This window comes from Alexandromys fortis, unplaced genomic scaffold (assembly GCF_014885135.2).
Source record: "Alexandromys fortis isolate MF-2015 unplaced genomic scaffold, M_Fortis_MF-2015_v1.1 scaffold_47, whole genome shotgun sequence".
In the NCBI taxonomy this organism is placed as follows: Eukaryota; Metazoa; Chordata; class Mammalia; order Rodentia; family Cricetidae; genus Alexandromys; species Alexandromys fortis.
In genome coordinates, this window is record NW_026067957.1 from 5,261,454 (window position 1) to 5,285,178 (window position 23,725).

Sequence of the window (23,725 nt, forward strand, 5' to 3'; positions counted from 1 at the left end):
GGAGATAATTCTATTTTGCAGAAGAAAAAAAGAAAAGATTATATAAATAGAGCTCAGGGTTACAAAGCCAGTAGTAATAGTGAGGAAATTCCAACCCTATAGGCAGAATCCAGCCCTATCAAAATCACCTCCCCTCCACCAGCCTTCCATAGGGATTATCTTAATTTACATAAGAAAAAGGCAAACCTAATAAATAGAACAGGCTGAAATGCTCCAGCCAGAGCTAAGACCAACCCTATCTGTTTCTACAATGAGCCCTAATGATGAGCAGTGATCTTACAAGGTAGAGGAGGCCATGACCTCCCAGAGTGTACTGGGGCAGTGTGGGATTGAATCACAGCACGCAGAAGGAACTTTCAAAACTGTCTATGCTTTATTTATTTATGTGTCTAAGGACTGAGTTCGGAGCCTCGGTCATCCTGAACAAACGTACCCTCGCTGAGCTACCGCCCCCACTCTAGCCATCAGTATTATTAAAAGCTGCCCCCGTTCATGAACCCCAGAAAAACCACTCACCTGTTTGGCAAATTCTTCACTCCCCATTCCCTGCCCTCAACTACGGCTGTATGCAGTCCGTTGACTCTTTTCCTTAAAGGGCTCAGACAGAGAAGTACATAGTCAAATAAATTTTATGGAGTTCGGCCAAGGGGAGGGGTGGCCCATTTAGCGCCATCCTTGCAGCTCCGATTGATTCCCGGGCCCGGTCGCAAAAACAAATCTAAAAGGTAATTTCTGGAAGATTGGAGAAGGGCTAATTCTGCAGGTGTTTGGTGGCAAGGATTGGAACATTAATGGAGGAAGGGAGCTCTCACCGCAGATGAAATAGGTAATACCTTATATGAAATTTAAAGTGAAACTCGTCAAACAGGGCATTTAATTTTACTGCCTGGGGTTTGGTGGGGTAGGGAATGGGAATCGGAAACAACACTCGTGGCCCTTAAACGTTTTTTTTTTTTTTTAACTTGGGAAAGCCAGGCAGGAAAAGGAAAGGTCAACGTCTGTTACACACACACACACACACACACACACACACACACCAGCCCAGGACTTGCAGCATTAGCTCGCCGGGCTCAGCTGTGGTGTACACACACACACACACACACACACACACACACACACAGCCGAGGGGGGAGGGAGGGACACACACACACATGACCAAGGGGGGGAGGGGGAGGGCGGAGGCGCGGAGGAGGGGCCGACAGGGAGGAATCTGGGCATCCTGCCGCGCATGCGTCTTTCGCGAGCAACAAGTGGGCTCCACAGACAGAGGAAGTGTAAAGGGGGGGTGGGGGACTGGTGCAGAGCATGGCGGTGACGTCAGCGCTCCGCCCGGGCGGCATCCCGCGCGGCCAAGCCGGGGACAGCGCGAGCCGCAGCCCTAGCAGGAGCGCTGAGACGCGCCTCCGGAACGTAGAGTAACAATCACAACCCCACATTCCAGGCGAGCGCGAGCGGGAAGGGATGCGACCCGGGTGGAGGCGCCGAGCGAGCGCCCTGCAGCCAACGTGAGCGCCGCCAGCCTCTGTGGCTGGAGAGCTAGCCAGGCCAGGGGGGGCGGTGGGAGCCTGCGTGCGTGCGCTCTTCTCCTCTGCTCTCGTGTGTCTCGGAAACGGTGGCCGCGGCTGCTCCCTCCGGCGTGCAAACCCAGGCGCCGCCAGCGCAACGGCCGACGCTGCGGAGGGGAAACTCTCCTCTTGGCAGCCACCTCCTCACCCGGCCTTCCCGGGGAATCAGCGGCTTCAGCAAGATTGGAGCTGGGCACCGGGTGGCACAACCCTCTAACCCTCTCCCCGGGGCGTCTGGCGTAGAGAGGACTCAGATCGTAGGGGGATCCCCCCCCTTCACGCTTCCACGCTTCAATCACTCCGGGGAGGGGGCCAAGAGGCCACTGGCGGCCAGCCCCGGACACCCTAGCCCCCTCCCCCCAGGCCCGGAGCTTCCAGCCCTGATCCGCCGCACCAGGAAGAAGGCTCCCGGTGCTCTACTCCGGACCAGACAGCCGCAGTAGGAGGTGGGAGCGAGAAGCGTGCAGAACCCGTCGGCCACCCGGACGGTGGAGACCCCGCAGAGAGTCGCTGAACCAGCAGTGGAGACTCGCTCTCCCTCCAGCCCCTGGGGCAGAACTTTCTCGCCTTCCCCCGCCCCCTCCCCCGCAGCGGGACTCCTTCCCCAGCCACTCAGTCCTCCCGGTGGAGAAGGCGCCACAGAGACAGCCCGGGAGGGGGCCTACCTTCCCCGAGGCTGGCATCATGTCGGCGGCGCAGGTGTCCTCGTCCCGAAGACAGTCTTGCTACCTGTGCGACCTACCTCGCATGCCCTGGGCCATGATCTGGGACTTCTCCGAACCTGTCTGCCGTGGTTGCGTCAATTACGAAGGCGCCGACCGCATAGAATTCGTTATCGAGACCGCCCGCCAGCTGAAGCGGGCGCACGGCTGCTTCCAAGACGGCCGCTCCCCCGGGCCGCCGCCGCCCGTCGGGGTCAAGACAGTGGCCTTGTCCGCCAAAGAAGCGGCGGCGGCAGCTGCCGCCGCGCAACAACAGCAACAGCAGCAGCAACAACAACAACAGCAGCAGCAGCAGCAGCTCAACCACGTCGATGGTTCCACCAAGCCTGCGGTGTTGGCCGCCCCGTCTGGCCTGGAACGCTACGGTCTGAGCGCAGCGGCCGCTGCCGCTGCCGCCGCCGCGGTGGAACAACGTAGCCGGTTCGAGTATCCGCCACCCCCGGTGAGTCTGGGGAGCAGCAGCCACGCCGCCCGGCTGCCCAACGGCCTGGGAGGTCCTAACGGCTTCCCTAAGCCCACACCAGAGGAGGGCCCCCCGGAGCTGAACCGCCAGAGCCCCAACTCATCCTCAGCGGCAACATCGGTGGCTTCTCGGCGTGGGACACATAGTGGGCTGGTGACCGGTCTGCCCAACCCGGGGGGTGGCGGGGGACCCCAGCTCACGGTGCCCCCAAACCTATTGCCGCAGACGCTGCTTAATGGCCCGGCCAGCGCCGCGGTGCTGCCTCCGCCCCACGGCTTGGGGGGCAGCAGAGGACCCCCGACTCCAGCGCCTCCCGGTGCTCCCGGGGGGCCCGCCTGTCTCGGGGCTGCCCCGGGCGTGTCGGCCACTGTATCCTCCGCGCCGTCTTCGACCTCTTCGACAGTTGCAGAGGTGGGCGTGGGTGCTGGTGGTAAGAGGCCTGGTTCGGTGTCGAGTACGGACCAGGAACGTGAGCTGAAGGAGAAGCAGCGCAACGCTGAGGCCTTGGCCGAGCTGAGCGAGAGCCTGCGCAACCGTGCGGAGGAGTGGGCCAACAAGCCCAAGATGGTCCGTGACACACTGCTCACGCTGGCTGGCTGTACGCCCTACGAGGTGCGCTTCAAGAAGGACCACTCGTTGCTGGGTCGCGTCTTTGCCTTCGACGCTGTCTCCAAGCCCGGCATGGACTACGAGCTGAAGCTGTTCATTGAGTATCCCACGGGTTCCGGCAACGTGTACTCCAGCGCGTCCGGGGTGGCCAAACAGATGTACCAGGATTGCATGAAAGACTTTGGCCGTGGTCTGTCCTCTGGCTTCAAATACCTGGAGTACGAGAAGAAGCATGGTTCAGGCGACTGGCGCCTACTTGGGGACCTGCTGCCTGAGGCTGTGCGCTTCTTCAAGGAGGGCGTGCCCGGCGCGGACATGCTGCCCCAGCCCTATCTAGATGCCAGCTGTCCCATGTTACCCACTGCGCTGGTGAGTCTCAGCCGCGCCCCCAGTGCACCTCCAGGAACTGGAGCCTTGCCACCAGCGGCGCCCACGGGTCGGGGTGCAGCCTCCAGCCTGCGCAAAAGGAAGGCATCTCCGGAGCCTCCGGACTCAGCTGAAGGTGCACTGAAGCTCGGCGAGGAGCAGCAGAGGCAGCAGTGGATGGCAAACCAGAGCGAGGCGCTGAAGCTCACTATGTCCGCAGGGGGCTTTGCGGCGCCAGGGCACGCAGCAGGGGGACCACCCCCACCCCCTCCACCTCTGGGACCTCATTCCAATCGGACCACCCCGCCAGAGTCAGCCCCCCAGAACGGTCCGTCCCCCATGGCCGCGCTCATGTCAGTGGCAGACACTTTGGGCACAGCGCATTCGCCCAAGGACGGCAGTTCAGTGCACTCTACCACTGCATCCGCTAGGCGAAACAGCAGCAGCCCGGTGTCGCCCGCCTCCGTGCCAGGGCAGCGTCGCCTGGCATCACGCAATGGGGACCTGAATTTACAGGTGGCGCCCCCGCCGCCTAGCGCCCACCCAGGCATGGACCAAGTGCACCCCCAAAACATTCCGGATTCCCCTATGGCCAACAGCGGACCCCTCTGCTGTACCATTTGCCACGAACGTTTGGAGGACACTCATTTCGTTCAGTGCCCGTCTGTCCCTAGCCACAAATTTTGTTTCCCTTGTTCTAGAGAGAGTATCAAAGCCCAGGGGGCTACAGGTGAGGTGTATTGCCCCAGCGGAGAGAAATGCCCCCTAGTCGGGTCTAATGTACCTTGGGCCTTCATGCAGGGCGAAATTGCAACTATCTTAGCTGGGGATGTTAAAGTGAAAAAAGAGAGAGACCCTTGAACCGCAGGGCAGTGACCCCTTTTGCCCTAGACCACCTCCTCTTCAATCTGGAGGGCCCTTCCCCCCACCTGCCTCCATTTCCCTTCCCACCAAGATGTAGAATTGTGAATATAACTGCAAAAAGTTAGTCTTATGTATAGACATTATTTTCGTCGTATGTTTCTATATTTTGAAACAGGTATGTAACTTCTTCATTTGAAGGATAAGCTGGTTGTGTTAAGCAGTATAATATTGATTGGGTCATTTGCATCGTATTCGTTAGCATTCATTTGGTGGCAGAATGTTTGCCTAGGTACAGCGTTAATAGCCCTTAGCAACAACTGCTGCCGGTGTGTATTTTTGTAAATGTTATGCACTCTGAAAGGAAAAACACACAAAAGAAAAAGATTTTTTTGTTGTTTTTGTTTTGCCAAGGCCAGTGTTGCTGCCTAAAAAAAAAAGAAAAGAAAAAAGAAAAAAAATTGATGCTATAAAATGGTGAAAGCTTCTCTCTAAACAGCCCCAAGTGTTGAAGTCTTCACTTAATTTTGTTCTGTTCTGTTTTGTTTTCCTGTTTTGTTTGCAAAATAGTAAGGGGGGTGTTGGGAGGGGATGGGTGTTTTTTGTTGCAAGTTTGTGAGGGGGAAAATGTTTTGGTTTGTTTCTCCTGACCTGAATGTGTTGGATCTTCACGTGTCGTTTTGTTTTGACTTTATTGATGCACGGATGGTTTTGAACCGTAGAGCGAAAAGCTAGACATGGAGAACTTGCTCTGTTTGTCCTTTATACATTTCTGTAGTTAACAGAACACTGTAATGTGCCTTGGAGCTTAGTAACTTGTAATAAATTCAATTGATAATTAATTCTGCCCTGAGTCAGCAAATTTGTCTTTCTAGGGCTGAGAAGCCACACTACTCCCAACTAAGGAGACAACTGTTACTTCCCACAAGGAACCAGGATTCCTGGTTCCTTTGAAGGCTCCTGGAGAGGGCTGCCCCACCCCCTGGGTACCAGACTGTTTACATTTTACCTCCCCTGTAATCTGCAGTTGCTGACTAAGCAATTTCTGTTTACTCTTTCAGCATCTTTACCCCCCACCCCACCCCCACAAGGGACCCAGCTGCAAAAAGCGTTGTCAGGAGCGCTTTCCCTGGGGCGATGAGGATACATTGATACTCAGCCAGCTGTTACTTAACAAGTGGGAACATAGGGAAATCTAGAAGGAACCCTATTAAGGTGCTTTGCCTCTCCACACAGGGTAAAATCTACTGTCGTTGCACACTTAAAACAAAAGGTGTCTAGCTGGGCTTTGCTTCCGTGTGTAAATGAAAACGTGACCGGCTGGCTTCCTGCTACTCCTAGCGTGTGTGCATTCCTTGTCAGTTCCCATTTCTAAATCGGCCATGATGGACTCTAGCCCCCTGGAACTATAAGCGAAAATAAACCCTTCCTTTCAAATTAAAAAGTGTCTCGCTGGGCGTGGGGGCAGGAAAGGTTGTGAGCATCTGGGAGGCGAAAGCATGTTGATTGCAAAGCACTTCCCACCTCATTCATTATGTCCTACCCTTTAATAAGTGCTTCTTAAGTCAGGACACCGCTGATCAGAGCAGACTTAGGGAGGTGGGGGTGGGAGGGAAAGGAAAGCAAAGGTTACTCAGGCACCAAATGGAATCCATTTTACTGGCAAAGGTACTCCAGTATTAATTGGCTTTGTTGGCATTTGTGAAGTTCTGGTGGGTAGGGAAGGAGAGGACTGCACTCTCTGGGGCTCAGAGCACACACACCCCCGCCCCCCAGCAGACACCAGACTAGCCTTTCATCCAGTTAGAGCAAGGCAAATAGTCCTGGTTTGAACCTTGTCCTTTCCTGGCGGCAGAGGACAAGAACAGGAGAAAGGAAGCAAAACACAACCTTGGTGACCCGAATTGAAATTAATTCCTAGCCACTCCCCATTCTTGGACCTAGTGAACTGACCAGATTGGACTGCCTGCCCTGCCAGTGGAGGAGGGAATGATCAGCCCTACCTGACGGGTGTCACGAGGAGCAGGAGGGCAGGGAGGTGGGAATAGGCGCGGGCACACACGGGGAACTCAAATCACCAGGTAATCCTGAACACCAGTATGGAGGTTTGGTTGGTGTTGGGACTTGCTATTAATAATACCCTTTGGGTTTCTGATCCAGCTTTTGCCACCATATTGGAGTGGACACAAGAACCCTGTGTGCGGGTGTGGGTGGGTGTGTTTGGGAATGGGGATCCTATGGGGCTATTGATGGACTTGCAAGGATGCTAGATGGGAGGTGTCTGGCTCACCTCTAAGAATCTCCCTACATATAAATAGATGTTCATTCCTGTCAGCTTCCTGCAAATGTGTCCTTGGTTTTCATCTGTTGCCAAGTGTTGTATCGGTGCTTATGAGTCATGAAACCTATTTTCATCCTCAGGGGTAATTAACTGGGTGGGGGGGGGGTGATAATGTGTAGTAGACTGTAGGAAGAGTTAATTCTAAAACCCATCCAGCGGCCAATCACTTAAAGGTCTGGGCTGCTTTTCTTACAGACTCATTAATAAAACCTGGGCAGGTTTTGCCTGGAAGATTTCTCCAAGGTGCTCCCAACCCCCACACCAAATGCGCTTCCAGCTTTTGAGCTGGGTGAGCCTCAGGTGGAAAGGCCCACTTGTGGACTCAGCTGTGAGGATTGCCTGTCCCGGGGTGGATGTCGTGAATGGTGCCGGTCCTGTTATCTACCTGTGCACACACGGGCTCCTGCTTGCCTGCCACTGTCTCTTCATTGCTTTGGGATGATGTTCAGGAACCTTTTAGGATTACAAGGCCCTTGGTTCTTAGTACATATGGGCAAGAGGGCCTGTCATTAAGAGCTGAGAACCGGTGTCATCTGCTCCCCCTCTTGTTGCCGGGTGCTATTATTAGGAGAAGCAGCAGCTGTAGTAACGAGGCATCCAGCAAAGGAGGCCGGGTTAGTTTCACTTAGGAAGCCTGACTTGACAAGACGGGGTGGAGAGAAGTCAGCTAGAGGAAACTCTCAGAGGTTAGGGCAGAACTCTGGCTGGAAGTGAGTCATGAAATAGCTGGTGCAGTTAATTTAAGTTTACCATAGCCAAGGGCCGCTTGTTAAATGGGGCTCTGTCTGTTGGGGCGGGGGGGGGGGAGGGGAGAGATAAGACTTCTCTTTGCTGGACTTGTTTAGCAGCTAGTGTGGTTGCCTCCGCCAGTCTTGGTTTGGTTCTCAGGTAGATCCTCCCTTCCCCAAAGTGGTCCACACTGGACAGGTAGGACGGTTTTCCTTCTCCAGCCCCGAGGATTATGGTGTATTTCAGAGACTCACAGCCAAGTGTTTAGCGGACTCTAAACTCCTTTTATTCCCATGTTACTTGGGAGTATCCCTACTCCAGTTTCCCATCCTCACTTTGCTCCCAAAACCATAGGTGGGGACCAACATTTTACAGTCTATATTGTACTGTTTATATACCTTTACCTGTGCATCTAACACAGTCGTAATCATTCTTTAGGTGACGTGGCTGTGGGGGGAGGGGGCAGGGACAGTGAGAATTTAACAGCTTTGGAAGAACAAATTGATGGGGACATGTTGGTCACTGGAGACATTGGTCACTGGAGACAATACCATGGATGATCTGTCTGCAACAGAGTTCACATTTTTAATCCTTAATATTAACATTCCAGAGATTCCAGGTACATCCTCCCAAACATCCAGGGTCTGACAATAAAAAGAGTACTGAGGTTCACTCTTTGAATATCTGAGAGCATCTCAGGTAGCCCAGGCTAACCTGGAACTCACTATGTAGCCTAGGCTGGCTTTGAACTTTTGATCCTCCTCCTCTGGACACTGCCTCTGGGTGCTGGGCTATAGGGCTGTACTTCAGGCCCAGATTTCTGAGACTGACTTTCGTTTCCTCCTAAATCCCATCAAGTACAGGAAGCTGGACGTGAGAATGACCCGTAAGGCCTAGGGAAACAGGTCGTCCATTCGACAGCACTAGGGATTGAACCCTAGGCCTCCACCCATGCTAGGTCTGTGCTCTGCCCCAGAGCCATAGCCTGATAGCTTTAGCCCTCTTTTTTTTAAAAAAATATTTATTTATTTATTATGTATACAATATTCTGTCTGTGTGTATATCTGCAGGTCAGAAGAGGGCACCAGACCTCATTACAGATGGTTGTGAGCCACCATGTGGTTGCTGGGAATTGAACTCAGGACCTTTGGAAGAGCAGGCAGCGCTCTTAACCACTGAGCCATCTCTCCAGCCCCTTTAGCCCTCTTTTTAGTTTTTATTCCAGCTGGCTTGGAATTTGCCGCTAAGGAGACCAGGCTGGCCTGGAACTCACAGGGACCAGCCCGTGTCTGCCTCCTGAGTGCAGGGATTAAAGGCGTCCATCATCATACCCAGGTGACTGTATTTATAAAGGGGTTTGGGAATATCTACAGCCCATCTATGAGACTTGAGTTCAGAACTCAGGCCAGTGCACAATCTCGCTTACTAATGCGAGGACCTCAGTTCACAGAGAAATTAAAAAAAAAAAAAAAACTTGCCTAGGATCACACAGTGACAGCGTCTGAGCTGGATTCCTATTTGAAAACAGTGTTAGTAGACAGAAAACAAAAACAAAGAAAAAACTCTACCAAAAGGAATGATGATGAGGTGGACAAAGGGAGAGAAAGTACGGGGGGGTGGGGGCGTGGTCATCATTAATTTCTCGGATGATGGCATTTGTCTTGTGTTTTCAATCATACATTAGCAATGTTTCTAGGTTTCTGACTATAAATGTCAGATAGGCTGGAATTGTGAAGTCTTTTCTTAACCTTTCATCTCTGGGTCAACCGTCACACCTCCTCCCCATTTGCTAATTGGAAACTTCTGGAGGATTGAAGACAATGGATGGCAAAACCAACGGGACCGTCCCTCTCCGCCCCCGAAACAGGGGTTTCTCTATAGCATTGGACCCTGTCCTGGAACTTGCTCTGTAGACCAGGCTGGCCTGGTCCAGTCTTACCACCACTGCATGGCTGGATCCTGTTCTCTTGCCAAACCCAAGGTGGTTCTGTGTAACTCTCTTCCTTCTGACCTCGTAACCCCAGGAAATCAAGACTCTGAGCATGAGCCCCACCCATTCCCCCTGTCTTCTTCCAAGGTTTAAGTGTGAACCTCACTGTGTTAGTAAGACTGGAAGAGATTTCTTGTCTCTTTAAGGTTCACTTGGGATGCTGAAGCAAGGATGTTTTTCTGGAATCTCCCTCCATTGCCTCCCCCTCCCAACTTAATGAGAGAATGAGCCCACTTCGGTGTCCACTTTGAAGAAACAGGTGGGCAGGGAGCAGATGGTGATTCTCGATTCTAATGTCTATTTCTCCTCTGAGGAACATCAGCTCCACTGACCATTGTGTTCTCTGGTATTTTCACTTGTTTGAGGGGAAACTGGTCCATTTATTCTTGGGCCTCATTTGTCCATCCTGCCTCTGTAGTGGGCCCCAGAAATGCATCTACCAGCAGGACAGTCTGTACTCTGATCATAGGGTTGGACCTGATAAAGCTTGCCTTTCTTCAAGAGCTGCTCACTGTGAGTCTTTAGGTATTACTAGAGAGACAAGTCCTGGCTCCCAGCTGATCTCCTTGTGACTCTGGTCGGTCTTTACCCACTTCAGGTCTTGGTTTTGTGACAATGAATCCTTTTTTTCATCTTGTTGTGGTTGTTATTATTTGTTTGTTTGTTTGTTTCAAGACAGAGTTTCTCTGTGTAATAGTCCTGGCTGTCCCTAACTCTTTGTAGACCTGGCTGGCCTCGAACTCAGAGATCTGCCTGCCTCTGCCTCCCAAGTACTGGGATTACAGGTGTGATCCACCGCCCACAACTCCTTTTTCCATTTTAATATATTATACCCTTGCTTAGAAAGGTCACTTGAATGCTTTTAATCCCAGCACTCAGGAGGCAGAGGCAAGTAGGTCTCTGTGAGTTCGAGGCCAGCCTGGTTTACAAGGGCTAGTTCCAGGACAGGTGTAAGTGAAGGCGTATTCAATTGGTACACTAAAATAACCAGACCAGCTCAAAACAACAGATATAATTTAATAATTGAAAAAACAGGAAACTCACACTACCGGAGTAGGTCCGAAGTCCAAACGGGTCAGGCGAGCACCACACACAGAGAGTCCACACACCTATCTACCCCCCCATCCTCCCCCTTTATCTACCTGGCTCCAGATGGCCACACCCAAGCCAGATGTGATTGGCTGGGCTTCCCCATCATCTCCCCCTTTTGTCTAAACAGGATCGAACCACACCCAATACAACTATATACAATAAGAACAGATAGCAAATATAAAATTACAAGCAATAAACAATATTAAGCAAGAAACACATAACAAAAGTTTTACTACGCATTTTATTTCAAGGAGTTTAAAAGGCACCAAAGCTACAGAGAAACCCTGTAGCAAAAAGAACACAACAAAGAAAAGAAATATCACTTGAGAGTGGACATGGTGGCACATACCTGTAATCCCAGAATTTGGGAGGTACAGCCAGGAAGATCAGGATTCAAGGTCCCCTTTGCTATATGGCACTTTAGTGACCAGCCTGGGCTCTAAGAAACCCTGAAGAGGGAGGTGGGTGGGTTTATAGTTCAGTTAGGAAAGCTCTTGCCCAGCATGCAGGAGGCCCTAGGTTCCTGCATGAAGCCAGATGTGGTGAGTACCTGTAATCCAAGCACATAGGAAGTAGAGGGGAGTCAGAAGTTCAAAGTCAGCTGGGCACACCTGTAACCCCAGAACTGGGGAGTAAGAGGCAAGCAGATCTCTGTGAGACCTGAGTTCTGTTCCTTGTGCCTGTACAGTGACTTAGAACCACCTCCAACTCAAGTTCTAGGGAATCTGACCCCTTCTTCTGGCTCCCTCAGGAATGCACATGGCATACCTACAAACATGCAGGCAAAACACTCAAATGGTGACCTCTATTCCTGGCACTCTGGATACAGAGGCAGGCAGATCTCTATGAATTCAAGGCCATCCTACTCTGTAGTGAGAGTTCTATCACAGAAGGACCCTGTCTCAAACAACAAACAAAGAAAACCCTCCAGTCTTATTTCTCTAAAACTAGTTTTAAAATTAAAACTATTAAGAGAAAAATATTATTCCCAGCACTCAGGAGGCCAGAGCAGGCATAGATCTCTGTGAGTTTGAAGTCTGCCTGGTCTACACAATGAATTCCAGGTCAGCCAGGACAATGGGGAGAGACCTGTCTTAAAACCCGAGAGAGAGAGAGAGAGAGAGAGAGAGAGAGAGAGAGAGAGAGAGAGAGACCATACAGAGCATGAAAAGCTACTCAGTATAAAGTAGGTCAATCTCCTTTCGTTCCCCTTCAGATTGGAGGGATCAACTCGAAGTCCTGTGTGCATGTTTTCATGAGTACTGGGTGCTTAAAGGAGCTGGGGTCTCTACTACAGCTCCCCTGAGCCTTAGGGCACATCAGAGAATGGTACAGGATAAAGACCTGGCCTGGGGTCACAGAGACTGTCTGAATCCTGGGTCCCCAAGCCCACATCCAGGGTTAGCTTATATTCTTTATAAAGTCCTAGACAAGATGTACATATGTAGGTACTTCTATGTATCTATATATGCCTGTCTTTGGCTCACATCCAGGTAACTTACATGTTACCTGCATGTTGTATGGGTCTAGCTCCTTAAGCTAGCCTCTATGTGGCAATTTGAGTGTTTCTTAGAAGGAATAGCCAGGGACAGGGTATCCCCTGCAATGTTCCATAGCCTTCCTTACCAACCACTGCACAGCCCACCCCCACCTCCCACTACCCCTCAGCTGGCAGAATTGTACTCTAGGAGACCGCCTGAGGAGCTTGGCTGGAAGGGAAGAGGGAGGAGAGGCCAGGCATTAGGTTAATGGTAGAGAGCTTGCCTAGCAACTATGAGGCCATGGTTTCTACCCCCAGCACTGCAATAAATACACAACAAATGGTTTGTTTTATTTGTCTGTTTTCCTTTTAGTTTTTTGAGACAGGGTCTCACTGTTTAGCTCTGTCCTGGAACTTGCTTTGTAGACCAGACTGGCCCCAAACTCATAGAGATTCACCTGCCTCTGCCTCCCGAGTGCTGGGATTAAAGGCGTGCACCACCCAGCTATAAATGAATGGATAATAAATAAAAGCATACACCAGGGCAAGCCAGGAGGGGTAGTATATACTTGAATTCTAAACTCTTGGGAAGCATGCAAGAGAAGCAGGAAGTCAACTTCAGCTCCACAGAAAATTCAAGGTCAGGCTGGGTTAAGTGACAGCCTGTCCCCAAAACAACACCAACAAAATGAAAACAGGGCCAAAAATCATCCAATGTAACCTTCAGACCCAGTGATAGAAACATAACCATGTGTCGTTTCTTTGTTCCACAGCCAATCTGAGATTGCAGGTGGCTAGTATTCTTCTTTGACAGAAAAAAAAAAAAACCCAACTCCTAGTAGGTCCTGACTTTGCCTCTACTTCCCAGAGCTTACCCTTGCTCCTCCCTGATGCCCTCCCCTAGTTCTGCTCCCCCTCCTAGGCTTGCCTGCACCCAGTCTTTCAGGGAGCCAGGCATTTTGGTTGTGGGGAGAAGCAAGCAAGCACTTGAGTGCCAGACCTAGCTCCAGGCTCTGGGACACCTGTCTCCAGCAGCCCCAGGAGGCTGGGCTGCAGCCCAGGACAGGTTTGAGTGGCTGGTGGTGCCTGAAGTGCTGCTGGCCAGCGCCCTGGGAGAGGTGGCTCTGGAATGCTGGCCCCGTGGACCTGAAGGAATTAATTCAGTGCCCCTGGGTCTCAGCCCAGATTGTCATGTGGCTACCTCCCACAAGCTCCCCTACCCCTAACCTCTGGTCTGCCTGGAGCCCAAGACCTGGGGCACTATTGGTCTTGGATCTGGGCTGATGACAGCTGATCTCTCCTTGGGGAGTGGCCAACAGGCTTACTCCTGGTGGGGTGGGGGTAGGGTCCTGGAAGTAGGAGAGCTGCTGGGTGACAAAGGCAGGTGACTGAAGGCATTACCAAGGTATAAGAGGAAGAGAGTTGATAGGGAGTTAAAGGAGAAGCAACAGAAGGGAGGCAGGGTCCTCCTCTTCTACTGGGGTTAACCCCTGCCAGGAAGCGGCCTCTTTGGCTCCAGGCCAGTCCTACTCAGCTGGGCCTCCAGGCCATCTCTCTGATCTGACTGTGTCTGAGAATGAGGCAAAGCCAACCCTAGGGCAGGAAGCTAGCACCAACCACTCCAGGTCAGCCTCAGGGACCCGCCCCTAGTCTTGTCTCTACCCTTAATCTGTCTTGTCTCTACCCTTAATCTTAGTCTCTACCCCTAGTCTCAGTATCCACCCATCCTGTGGAGGTAGAAATTGGGGTGAGCATCTATCTGCCCATCTATAGCTTCTGCCTCTGGCAATCTGGGGCAAGAGGGCACCGGCAACCTCTATCTTTTCCTTCTTTGCTCTGGATGGCTCAGGACAAGCCATTGTCACTAGAAACCAGCTAAGTCAGAATCTGGGGCTTCCAAATCCCTTCAACTCCTGTCCACTGGCAGCTGAGGACTTGATCCCAGGTTCTCTCCTTCCACACTGTGGTTGATGGACTGGAACAGGGCTGGGGTCCCTTAAGATGGCAGAGGTGGCCCTCTGCGCACACAGTGAGAGAGTGCACGGCCCAGACAGTTGCTTCGGCACCAAATACTGCTTTAGTCCCGTTTCCTTCCTTTCCTCCAACGGGCCATCTTTTTTTTTTTTTTTTTTTTTTTTTTTTGGTTTTTCGAGACAGGGTTTCTCTGTGGTTTTGGAGCCTGTCCTGGAACTAGCTCTTGTAGACCGGGCTGGTCTCGAACTCACAGAGATCCGCCTGCCTCTGCCTCCCGAGTGCTGGGATTAAAGGCATGCTGGAGAGATGGCTCAGTGGTTAAGAGCATTGCCTGCTCTTCCAAGGGTCCTGAGTTCAATTCCCAGCAACCACATGGCGGCTCACAACCATCTGTAAAGAGGTCTGGTGCCCTCTTCAGGCTTCAAGCTTACACACAGACAGAATATTGTATACATAATAAATAAATAAATATTAAAGGCGTGCGCCACCACCGCCCGGCATCAAAGGGCCATCTTGCACCCAACCAATATCTGTTGACTAGTGCCTGAGTTAGAATTCTGGCGATACTGTCAGCTCTGGGTAAGCTCCAGATCTCTGGGTCCTTCCAGTCTTCCCTTGGAAGTGAGTTTGCCCCCTTACAACAATGTGGGAACATAAGATTAAATTGATGTTCGTTACTAGTCTAGGCTCCTCAGCTGGCAATAATGGTTAACCTGTTCTTTCTGCTGTGTGTGTGTGTGTCTGTGTGTGTGTGTATGTGTTGAGACAGCATCTCTCTGTGTAGACCACACTGGCCCCGAACTCACAGAGATCCATCTGCCCCTGCCTCCCAGCTGCTGGGATTAAGGTATGTACCACCACTGCCCAGCTCTTGCCATGACTTTTGCTTGGCTCAGTCACCCCTTTTCCCTGGTAATGTGTGCTATAACCACGTGGCATGAGAACACAGTCAAAAACAGACAACCACCCGTTTTAGAAGATGGGGCCTATAGAAGAAGGTGAAAAGCAGGAGCCAGGGGTCCTGACAAAGGTGAAGTTGGCTTGGGCTACAAAGTGGGAAGTGGAACAGCAGAGCCAGAGAGAAAGATCTGGAAGCTATACTGAAGGCCTTGGGGTTGGGTACAACTGGCTCCTGAAGGATCCTGGGAGCTGGGAGAGACTCCAGCAGATCAGGCATCCAAAGAGACAACTCAGGCTAACCTTGCTATAGAAAGCCAGCACCAGAGGAAGATGCTTCTGGGGCAGAATTGGGTGCCTTTCTTACCCTGGGAGCAGAGAGAAGAAACTAACATGCAAATAGTGGGGAGTGGTGGGTACTGGAGCCCTTTCCACAGTGCTGACTGTGTGGTTGCCCTGGGGTCAGGCAGGACCCAGTGCAGGTGGGTAGGGGCAGGGAGCAGAGGTAGGTTAGGATTGGGGGTAGGACCAGCTCTTAGCAGAGGACAGGGTTTCAGTTCCAAGCACCAAGTATGGTGGCTCACAATGGTCTATAACTCCAGGTCCAGGGCTTCTGATGCCCTCTTCTGACTTCTTCAAACACTTACATGCGTGTGGTGCACATACATACACGTAATCAAAATACTCATACACGTAAAATAAAGGGAAGCCATTGTGATGGTCTACTCCTTTAATCCAGCACTCAGGAGGCAGAGGCAGGTGGGTTTTTCTGAGTTTGAGGTCACTCTGGTCTACATAGTGTCTACTACTGAGGGCCTGGTCGTGGGCCAGAGGGCAGCAGAGTAGAGGTAGAAGCTGTCCTGGATGGGACTATAGAAAGTCTTGGATCCTGCCTTGCCCTCCAGAGCATGGTACCACTTAGAACAATTTATAGGAACCGAGCTGGATCTGTTTTGCATCCAAATTGACCAGCATCTTTGTGTACTTTTGGCCAAAAGTCTTGTCTTTTACGGCACGACCACATTTGAACTCTCGTCCAAGGGTAGGAAATAATCTCAAACAGCCATCCCTATTGGAGGACTTTGAGGGATCCTGCCCCCTCCTCTTCATTACAGGAACTCACACCATGGACCCCCGAGACCCTCTGCATACCCCAAAACTGACTAGGACTCCTCTCATTTCATTTTATGCTATAGACAGTCTCACTGCGTAGCCCAGGCTGGCCTCAAACTAACTCATCATCCCCCTGCCCCAGCCTCCAGACTGCTAGGATTATAGACATTCCCCCACCATGCCTGGCCCAGCTCTCTTTTCATTTTCTTTTTAAAAAAATATTTTGTGTGTGTATGGACTTTGTACGGAGTCTCTAACTGACCTATAGGTCTGGCCTTGAACTCCTTATGTAATTGAGGGGGCTTTGCTCTCCTACCTAATCTTCCCATTCCTACTTCCCAAGTGTTGGGATTGTGAAGGTGCCCCACCTCATCCAGTCTGTGGAGCTAGGGATGGACCCCAGTTCCTCATTTATGCTAGGATGCATTCCGATCTGTTTTCTCTCAGCTTTCCTTTCTTAACAACGCAGCCCCATTGCCCAGCAGTGGTTAAGCATGTCTTTAATCCCAGCATTTGGGAGGCAGAGACAGGTGGATCTCTGTCAGTTCTAGGCCAACCTGGTCTACAGGTTGGTCTTCCAGGACAGTCAGGACTGTGACACAGAGAAACCCTGTCTCAAAAACAAACAAACCATGCAGCCCCTCCCTCCTCAGAAGGTCCCTTATCCAGAGGACAAAGGCAGGTCACTGGGTCACGTGCTCGTGCTTCTTTCTCCTGGCTGCTTCTGTCCTCACCCTGTTCTTAGCCTTGACTTTCCCAAGAGGAATTAAGAGCCTGAGCTTCAATCAGACGTGGTAGCACACGGTTTTAATGCCAGCACTTGGGCGGAAGAGGCAGGCTGACCTTTCTGAGTTTGAGACCAGCCTGGTCTACAGAGTGTGTTCCAGGACAGCCAGGGCTCCAACCGTGGAGACTGTCTCAAAAACCCAAAAGAATTAGCTCTCAATAAAATCTAAAGTAGGGACTGGAAAGACATGGTTCTGAGAATAGGAGATCTTGCTGCTCTTGCAGAGGACCCTAGTTCAGTTCCCAGACCCCATGTCAGTGGCTTACAACTGCCTGTAACTCCAGCTTCAAGGGAACCCAAGCCTCTGGCCTCTGAGGCCGCATGCACTCGTGTACACATACTCCCATACAGGCGCACACATAATTAAATATAAATATCTTATTTTTAAAAAAAGCAAGTGAAAATGCTTGGTCCCCTTTTCTCTTCTTTCTTTCTTTCTTTCTTTCTTTCTTTCTTTCTTTCTGTCTGTCTTTCGTTCTTTGTTTTTTTGAGACAGTCTTTCTTTGTAGCTTTAGAGTCTGTCCTGGAACTCTCTTTGTAGACCAGGCTAGCCTTAAACTCACAGAGGTCCACCTGCCTCTGCCTCCCAAGTGCCAGGATTAAAGGTGTGTGCCATCACCGCCCAGTGATACCCCTTTTCTTTTTTTTTCTTTTTTCTTTTTTTGGTTCCCAAACCGGGTGATACCCCTTTTCTAACAGTACTGTACATCTATGCTTGCTCTGCCTCTTGGGGAGCCTGGCCTTGCCTGCCCCCTCCCTGGTGCCAAAGGCTGGCCTGAAATACCAGGGCATTGGGCCACTCTGCCCAGAGACTTCCCATGACACAGGGAGGCCCTGGGCCAATCAGCCTCTGCTGGGGGAAGGTTACAGAAAAGCCCAGAAGGTTTGGTTGATTCCACCCTTCTCCATTAGAGCAACCCAGCCAGGGCAAGCAGGAGAAAGAGAGAGAGAAGAAGAAGAAGAAGAAGAAGAAGAAGAAGAAGAAGAAGAAGAAGAAGAAGAAGAAGAAGAAGAAGAAGAAGAAGAAGAAGAAGAAGAAGAAGAAGAAGAAGAAGAAGAAGAAGAAGAAGAGAGGAAAGGAAAGGGAGTTGGGAAGGGGAGCAGGAGTCCTCCATCTGACAAGGCCAAGCCGGCTGTCCTTTACCCACACCTGCTGACCAGGCCCCCCTGCCTAGCCAAGCACCGTCCAGTCCAACTACAAACTCTTCAGGTAGGGGAGGGAGGCAGCAAAGCCCAGAGCTGCCACAGACTGGCTTTTCCAGGTCCTGCCTGTAAACTCAGATTAAAAATAAAACCACGTGTCCAGGAAGGAGAGGGGAGGGTGGAGGCATAGAGCCCGCTTGAGGCGAGGACATGCAGGAAGAATAGGCAGTCACAGTATGGTGGTAGTGAACCCCAGAGAAATAGACAGATGGGGACCATCCTGAATAATTCCAGCGGGAGGCACCTTCCAGGGCACTTCAATCAATGTACAGAGAGAAAGCCACTCAGAAAAGGCAACTGTCTGAAAGGTCACTGTCAGGAGCAATCACAGTTGGATTGGAGCCTTCTTGGCTGTGTCCTCACAGGCCTCCTCCTAGCTTGGTTTCCTCCGGCTCTTTGCCTGGAGCGATCTTCACCTGGGTGGAGCACCCTTCCAGTCCCTCTCTCCTTGCTAGCCTCGTGGAGAAACTCCGAGAAACTCCAACAATCTCGGAGTAGCCAGCTCTGTGAGTCCCAGGCATCCTTTCCTCCCAGGCCAAAGCAGGAAGTTGGATGTTGACTGAGGGAAATACCACCCTGGAGGAGAAGGGAAAGGATGTGCCTGGCGAGAATTTCCCCTCAGGCTGGCTGCTCCTCCTCACCAGGCTGTTAGAGACCCTCCCAGCCTGAGAAACACCCACGACATCACAACCCATCCTTGAACTGAAAGTCACTGAGTGAGAGCTGGTACCCTACTGCCCAGCTGGGTACTTGCCTAGCATGCACAAGGCCCTATGTTTGATTCCCAGCACCACCAGGGCTCAGTGATATCCATCTGCAATCCCAGTCCTTGGGAAATGGAGACTGGAAGACCACACATTCAAGGTCATCAAGCTACATAGTGAGTCTGAGACCAGTCTGAGATACATGAGACTATCTCAAAATAAGGAAAGAAATTAAAAAAGAAAGATAAAGAAGGGGGAAAAAGTTGGGTTTGGAGAGGTGGCTCAGCGGTTCAGAGTGTTTACGGCTCTTGTGGAGAATGGGAGCTGGGTCCCTAGCAGCCACACCAGGCCGTGGCTCACAATCACCGATAACTCCAGTTCCACCAGTTCCACTTTTGGCCTCTGCAGGTACCTGTCCTCACCTGCACATCCCCTCACAGACTCCCCCACCCCCCACACTTAATATAAAATGAAACTTAAAATAGAAGAGAAAGAAAGCAATAGAAGTCAATGGTAGAGGATCTGGGGCCAAAGAAGGTCAAGATCCACAGGAAATGGGGGGTCAGTTGCTGTTCCTTCCTGGGTTTGGGTTTGCTTTACTGTGCTGTGTCCCTGTGTTTGCCGAAAGGAACTGGGGGTGTCTGTTGTTTGAGGGCTCACCGCATTTTTCCACCTGCCCTAGGGCAGAGCCGCGGGGTCTAACACTAACCAGGAGCTAGCTAGCACCTAATTCCCTCTCTTACCCTGAGGTCCCCAGAGAAGGAGCTCCAGATTACCTAGGGGAAAGCTGCTGGGTTGAGCCTGGAGGGAGAAGACCTTCGGAGGGGAGTCCAGAGGCTGGGGAAGGGCTAAGGAACCTGGACAATAGAGCCAGGAGTCCCTGCTGGCTACAGAGGTATTCCTTAGCCCTTGGCAGTGTACACGCAGGCAGACAGACGGCTTGGACTAAATTCCAGTCTGGTTGTGACTGGTCATCAAAACCTGGAATTGTCCTTGCCGAACAGGAATGTTCATCGCCCCCCCCCCCCCCTGAGCAAAACAGACCCCTGGGTTACTGGAGAGGAATGAGGAAATGCCACCAGGCTCACAGTCACATGGAGTGGACCGTCCTTAAGTTGCTAGGCCAATTTGGTTAATTATCATTTATTCAGCGTTGGGAATATGGCCATAAACAAGCCCAGCTTGGTGTGCTCAAAGCTAGTGAAGGAGCAGAGGTCCTAGAAATACACAAATCGGTAACGGGGGGTGGGGGGGGGTAGGGAGTGGGTCCGAAGGAAGCCTCTTTAATTTGCTCTGGGGTTTTGGTAAGTGAGTAGGAGCTCACTGAGCAGGAACAGGAAAATTCCAGGGCTAAGCTATCTAATTAGCTGAAGGTAAGGAACTGTCCCTGCACAAAATGTATGCGTGGTGGGAGGTGCTCTAAGCTGACAGGACGGCGTGACTCAGAAATGAGGCCATTCTGGTTCTGATGATTTGATAATTTTGGCTTTTGTCCCACTGGTCAGGTCTCCAGCTTTCCCTTAGGCTTGACTGGAGGAAAACTTGACCCGAATTGCATGTCTGCCTTTGACTGAATGATCTAGTGTCTTGGTGGCTGGGAGCCCCTGAGGTGGTGGGCCAGAAAGAAGCCACAGCCTGAGTGACTTCCCCACCTCCATTCCTGCCACCACATTGCAGAGAGGGGCTCAGTGCTGGACAGGCAGCTTGGGCAGAAATAACTTACTGACCATATGTGCTGTGCCCTCATCCTTCCTCACGACTTTCCTGCTCCTTGCAGCAGGGTGGAAACCACCGGAAGAAGTGAGGATGCTTCAGTAACCCCTGCCTCACTTCTGATCGTAGTGTGAACGCTTGGCTGGTTTCATGTTCCCTCCTGCTCCCGAAAGGTGGCTAGTGCCGAATCTTCGGGCAGAAGCAGGACCTGGCACAGAACAGGCTGTTGACCGACAGCTGTGGCAGGACGCAGGCATGGGCTGAGGCAGAAGAAGCTCATTTCAGGAGCGAATGCACAGGACAGGGGAGCAATCTGACCTCGGGTCCTGGTGTTTCCGTCTTCTGCAGGGAGATTTCGGGGAATCTCTACATTGAGTCTGCAATATCCTAAGCCTTCATTAATTCACAAATCCCTATGAAAGTCAGTGCATGGGCAGGCCTGTACCTCCCATTGGTGTTTTCCCAGCATGTGTGTCTTTTTTTTTTTTTTTTCATGGGTGTCTTTTGAGGGTGGAACTGGAACTGGAGTTACAGACAGCAGCAAACTTCCATGTGCGTACAGGGAATTGAACGCAGGTCCTCTAGAAGAGCAGTCAGTGCTCTTACCCACTGAGCCATCTCTCCAGTCCCTAATTGTTTTATTTTTTTATTTATTTTATTTGAGACAGGGTTTCTATATGTAGCCCTGGCTGTTCTGGAACTCTCTGTGTAAACCAGGCTGGCTTCAAACGCATAGAGATAGATCTGCCTGCCTCTTCCTTCTGAATGCTGGGATTAATGGTACGTGACACCATGCCAGCCTGATTTCCCTGTATTCTGGCATAAACTCACATACACAGACAACTGTCACAGTCCAGGTTGAAGAGAGTGGCAATTCTCCATAGGGTCAGGCTGTGGTCAGGTGGGTTGCTTGCTCACGATGGTCTCTGTGAACCCAGGGACTGAGGGCAGATGAAGATGACCACTCAGGATATCCAGTGTGCCCCTGGGCTGGAATGCTACCACGTAACACTGAGCCATGGAGGCGGGAGGGACTCGACCACACGGTACTCTGTAGAGCAGTTTAGGTGTGTCTGCCCATAGCTGACAGCAGCTTCTGTGACCTGCTGTCTCTGTGCCTATCAAGCCCAGGGACACCCGTCTCTCCCTTCTGTGTGCCACAAAGTGGTCCACCTGGGGAGGTGATGGTCCCAGGATCCTCGACGGCAAAGTGAGGTGATGTGAGCTGACATTTCCCCCAGTGACTGGCAAAGAGCTGACACGCACGGCGGAGGGCCAGCCTGGTAATTAATGTGCCAGAGGCTTCATTGACAAAGCAATAAAGAGCAAACCCAAGAGAAAGGCAGGTGTGAGAGGTGAGGGAGAAGGACAGCGGTATAGGGTGAGTGTCTGGGGTGGGGGTAGGGGCGACAGTCGGGGGGAAGCAGAATAGGGAAGGTGACTGAACAGAATAAACTGCATCTGTGGATGTGTGAGAGATGTGTGAGAATGTGTCTGGGAAGACCTGTCTGGGAGGATGGGGGTGGTGGTGGTGCGTGTGTGTGTGTGTGTGTGTGTGTGTGTGTGTGTGTGTGTGTGTATGAGAGAGAGAGAGGGGGGGGGAAGGGGAAGGGATCAAGAGGAGAGGTAGCCTGTGCTTTCTCTGTTCAGCCACCTGAACCTGGCCGTGAGGAGCCTGCAAGAGGAAGATGGACACTACCTTTCTAGGTCCCCTTTCCCTTTGTGTGAGATTTTCCTGTGAAAAAAGAATTAAGTCTACAGCTATAAATAATCTAGTCACAGCTGCAACATCCTGGAGACTTGGGGAGCGTGCTGATGCCAGGCAGCCAGGCTTGGGGGACAGGTTGCCTTTAAAAACAAAGACGCAAGACTGTCTCTCCCTCTGTGGTCCCTCAGCTCCATCTGGCTCCCTCACCCTTGGGCTTCTCTGACCTACAGAACCTTGGTGACAGCTGATCAGACCGCAGTCATGGCTTGGGCAGACTGAGCTGGTATAGTGTGGCGCAGTTGGGTGGGAAGGCAGGTCAGGGAATCCAGAGGCAAAGAGACTAGGACAGGAAGGTACAGATCCTGTCCAGAGGAGCCATTTGACTTTACTGTTTTGAAGAGGGACATCGTTGTTCCTGGCAGGCCTACAGGTGGCTAAGAGTCAACTGGTTTCAAGGCCTGAAACATGGGCCAACAATGTCCTCATTCCTGCTCTCATCTACGCGCTGGGACTTTTTCCAGGTCTCACAAGAGACGGTCAGGCTAGGCTCCATGCAAGACTGTGGGTGTGTCTGGGGAAGCCCCCTTCCTAGGAGAGTACCCACATCTGGTTCTTGGGATGAGGATGTATATAAGCTCCAGGATCTGTCTCCAGTCTTGTTCAGAGGGCCGAGAGCAGGCAGGTGTGAGGCACTCTACAGCTCAGGTTCAGTCTTCAAAATCTATGGGTTCTGGAGAGGGAGGAGACTCCATGCCTGATCCTCCCTGGCCCACCCACCATGTTCCCTGTAAGCTGCAGGATTCCTGAGGGCAGGGGAAAAACACTCTGCTCTCCTTGTGACCCTGTGACTACACACACACACAATATATATATANATATATATGTGCTCAGGCCCCTGATAAGCTGTCACTGACTGCAGAATCTCCATCCTTTCATTTCAGAGCCACCCCCGGCTCTTTCCTGGTTCCATCTCCTGTCCAGCCTTAGGCTCTTCCTTGGTCTAAGGACCTCCAATACCTCTGCTCCCTGCCTCTCCTGCCCTTTTTCTAAATTCTAGACCCATTGGTCCCAGGGGACGTTCTGATTGTCTGGGTCTCGGTCATGTGTTCCCATCCTGGTTGCCAGTAGATGCAGGATACAGAATCCCTAGCTTTTGTTTCCAGAGGGAAAAAACAAGGGTGATTTCCAAAAACATCATTGAGGAAGTGAAATTCTTACCCTTAAGCCCAAACAACAAACACAAAACCAGGCGGTGGTGGCAGCACACGCCTTTAATCCCAGCACTTGGGAGAAAGAGGCGCGTGGATCTCTGTGAGTTTAAGATAAGCCTGGTCTATAAAAAGCAAGTTCCAGGACAACCAGGAGAGAAACCCTATCTCAAAAAAAAAAAAAAAAAAACAAAAAAAAA

General features: G+C 51.5%; 1 protein-coding gene across 1 annotated transcript; it reads left to right on the top strand.

Annotated features, from left to right (window-relative positions):
* The first annotated feature begins 1,136 nt into the window (after window positions 1–1,136).
* Window positions 1,137–5,428, top strand: Irf2bpl (interferon regulatory factor 2 binding protein like). Its single transcript, XM_050152400.1, has one exon. The coding sequence runs from the start codon at window positions 2,250–2,252 to the stop codon at window positions 4,584–4,586; it is 2,337 nt and encodes a 778-aa protein (XP_050008357.1). The 5' UTR covers window positions 1,137–2,249; the 3' UTR covers window positions 4,587–5,428.
* The last annotated feature ends 18,297 nt before the right edge of the window (window positions 5,429–23,725 follow it).

Coding starts and splice junctions, on each gene's coding strand:
- Irf2bpl (XM_050152400.1), top strand. CDS start 2,250: ATGTCGGCGGCGCAGGTGTCCTCGTCCCGAAGACAGTCTTGCTACCTG.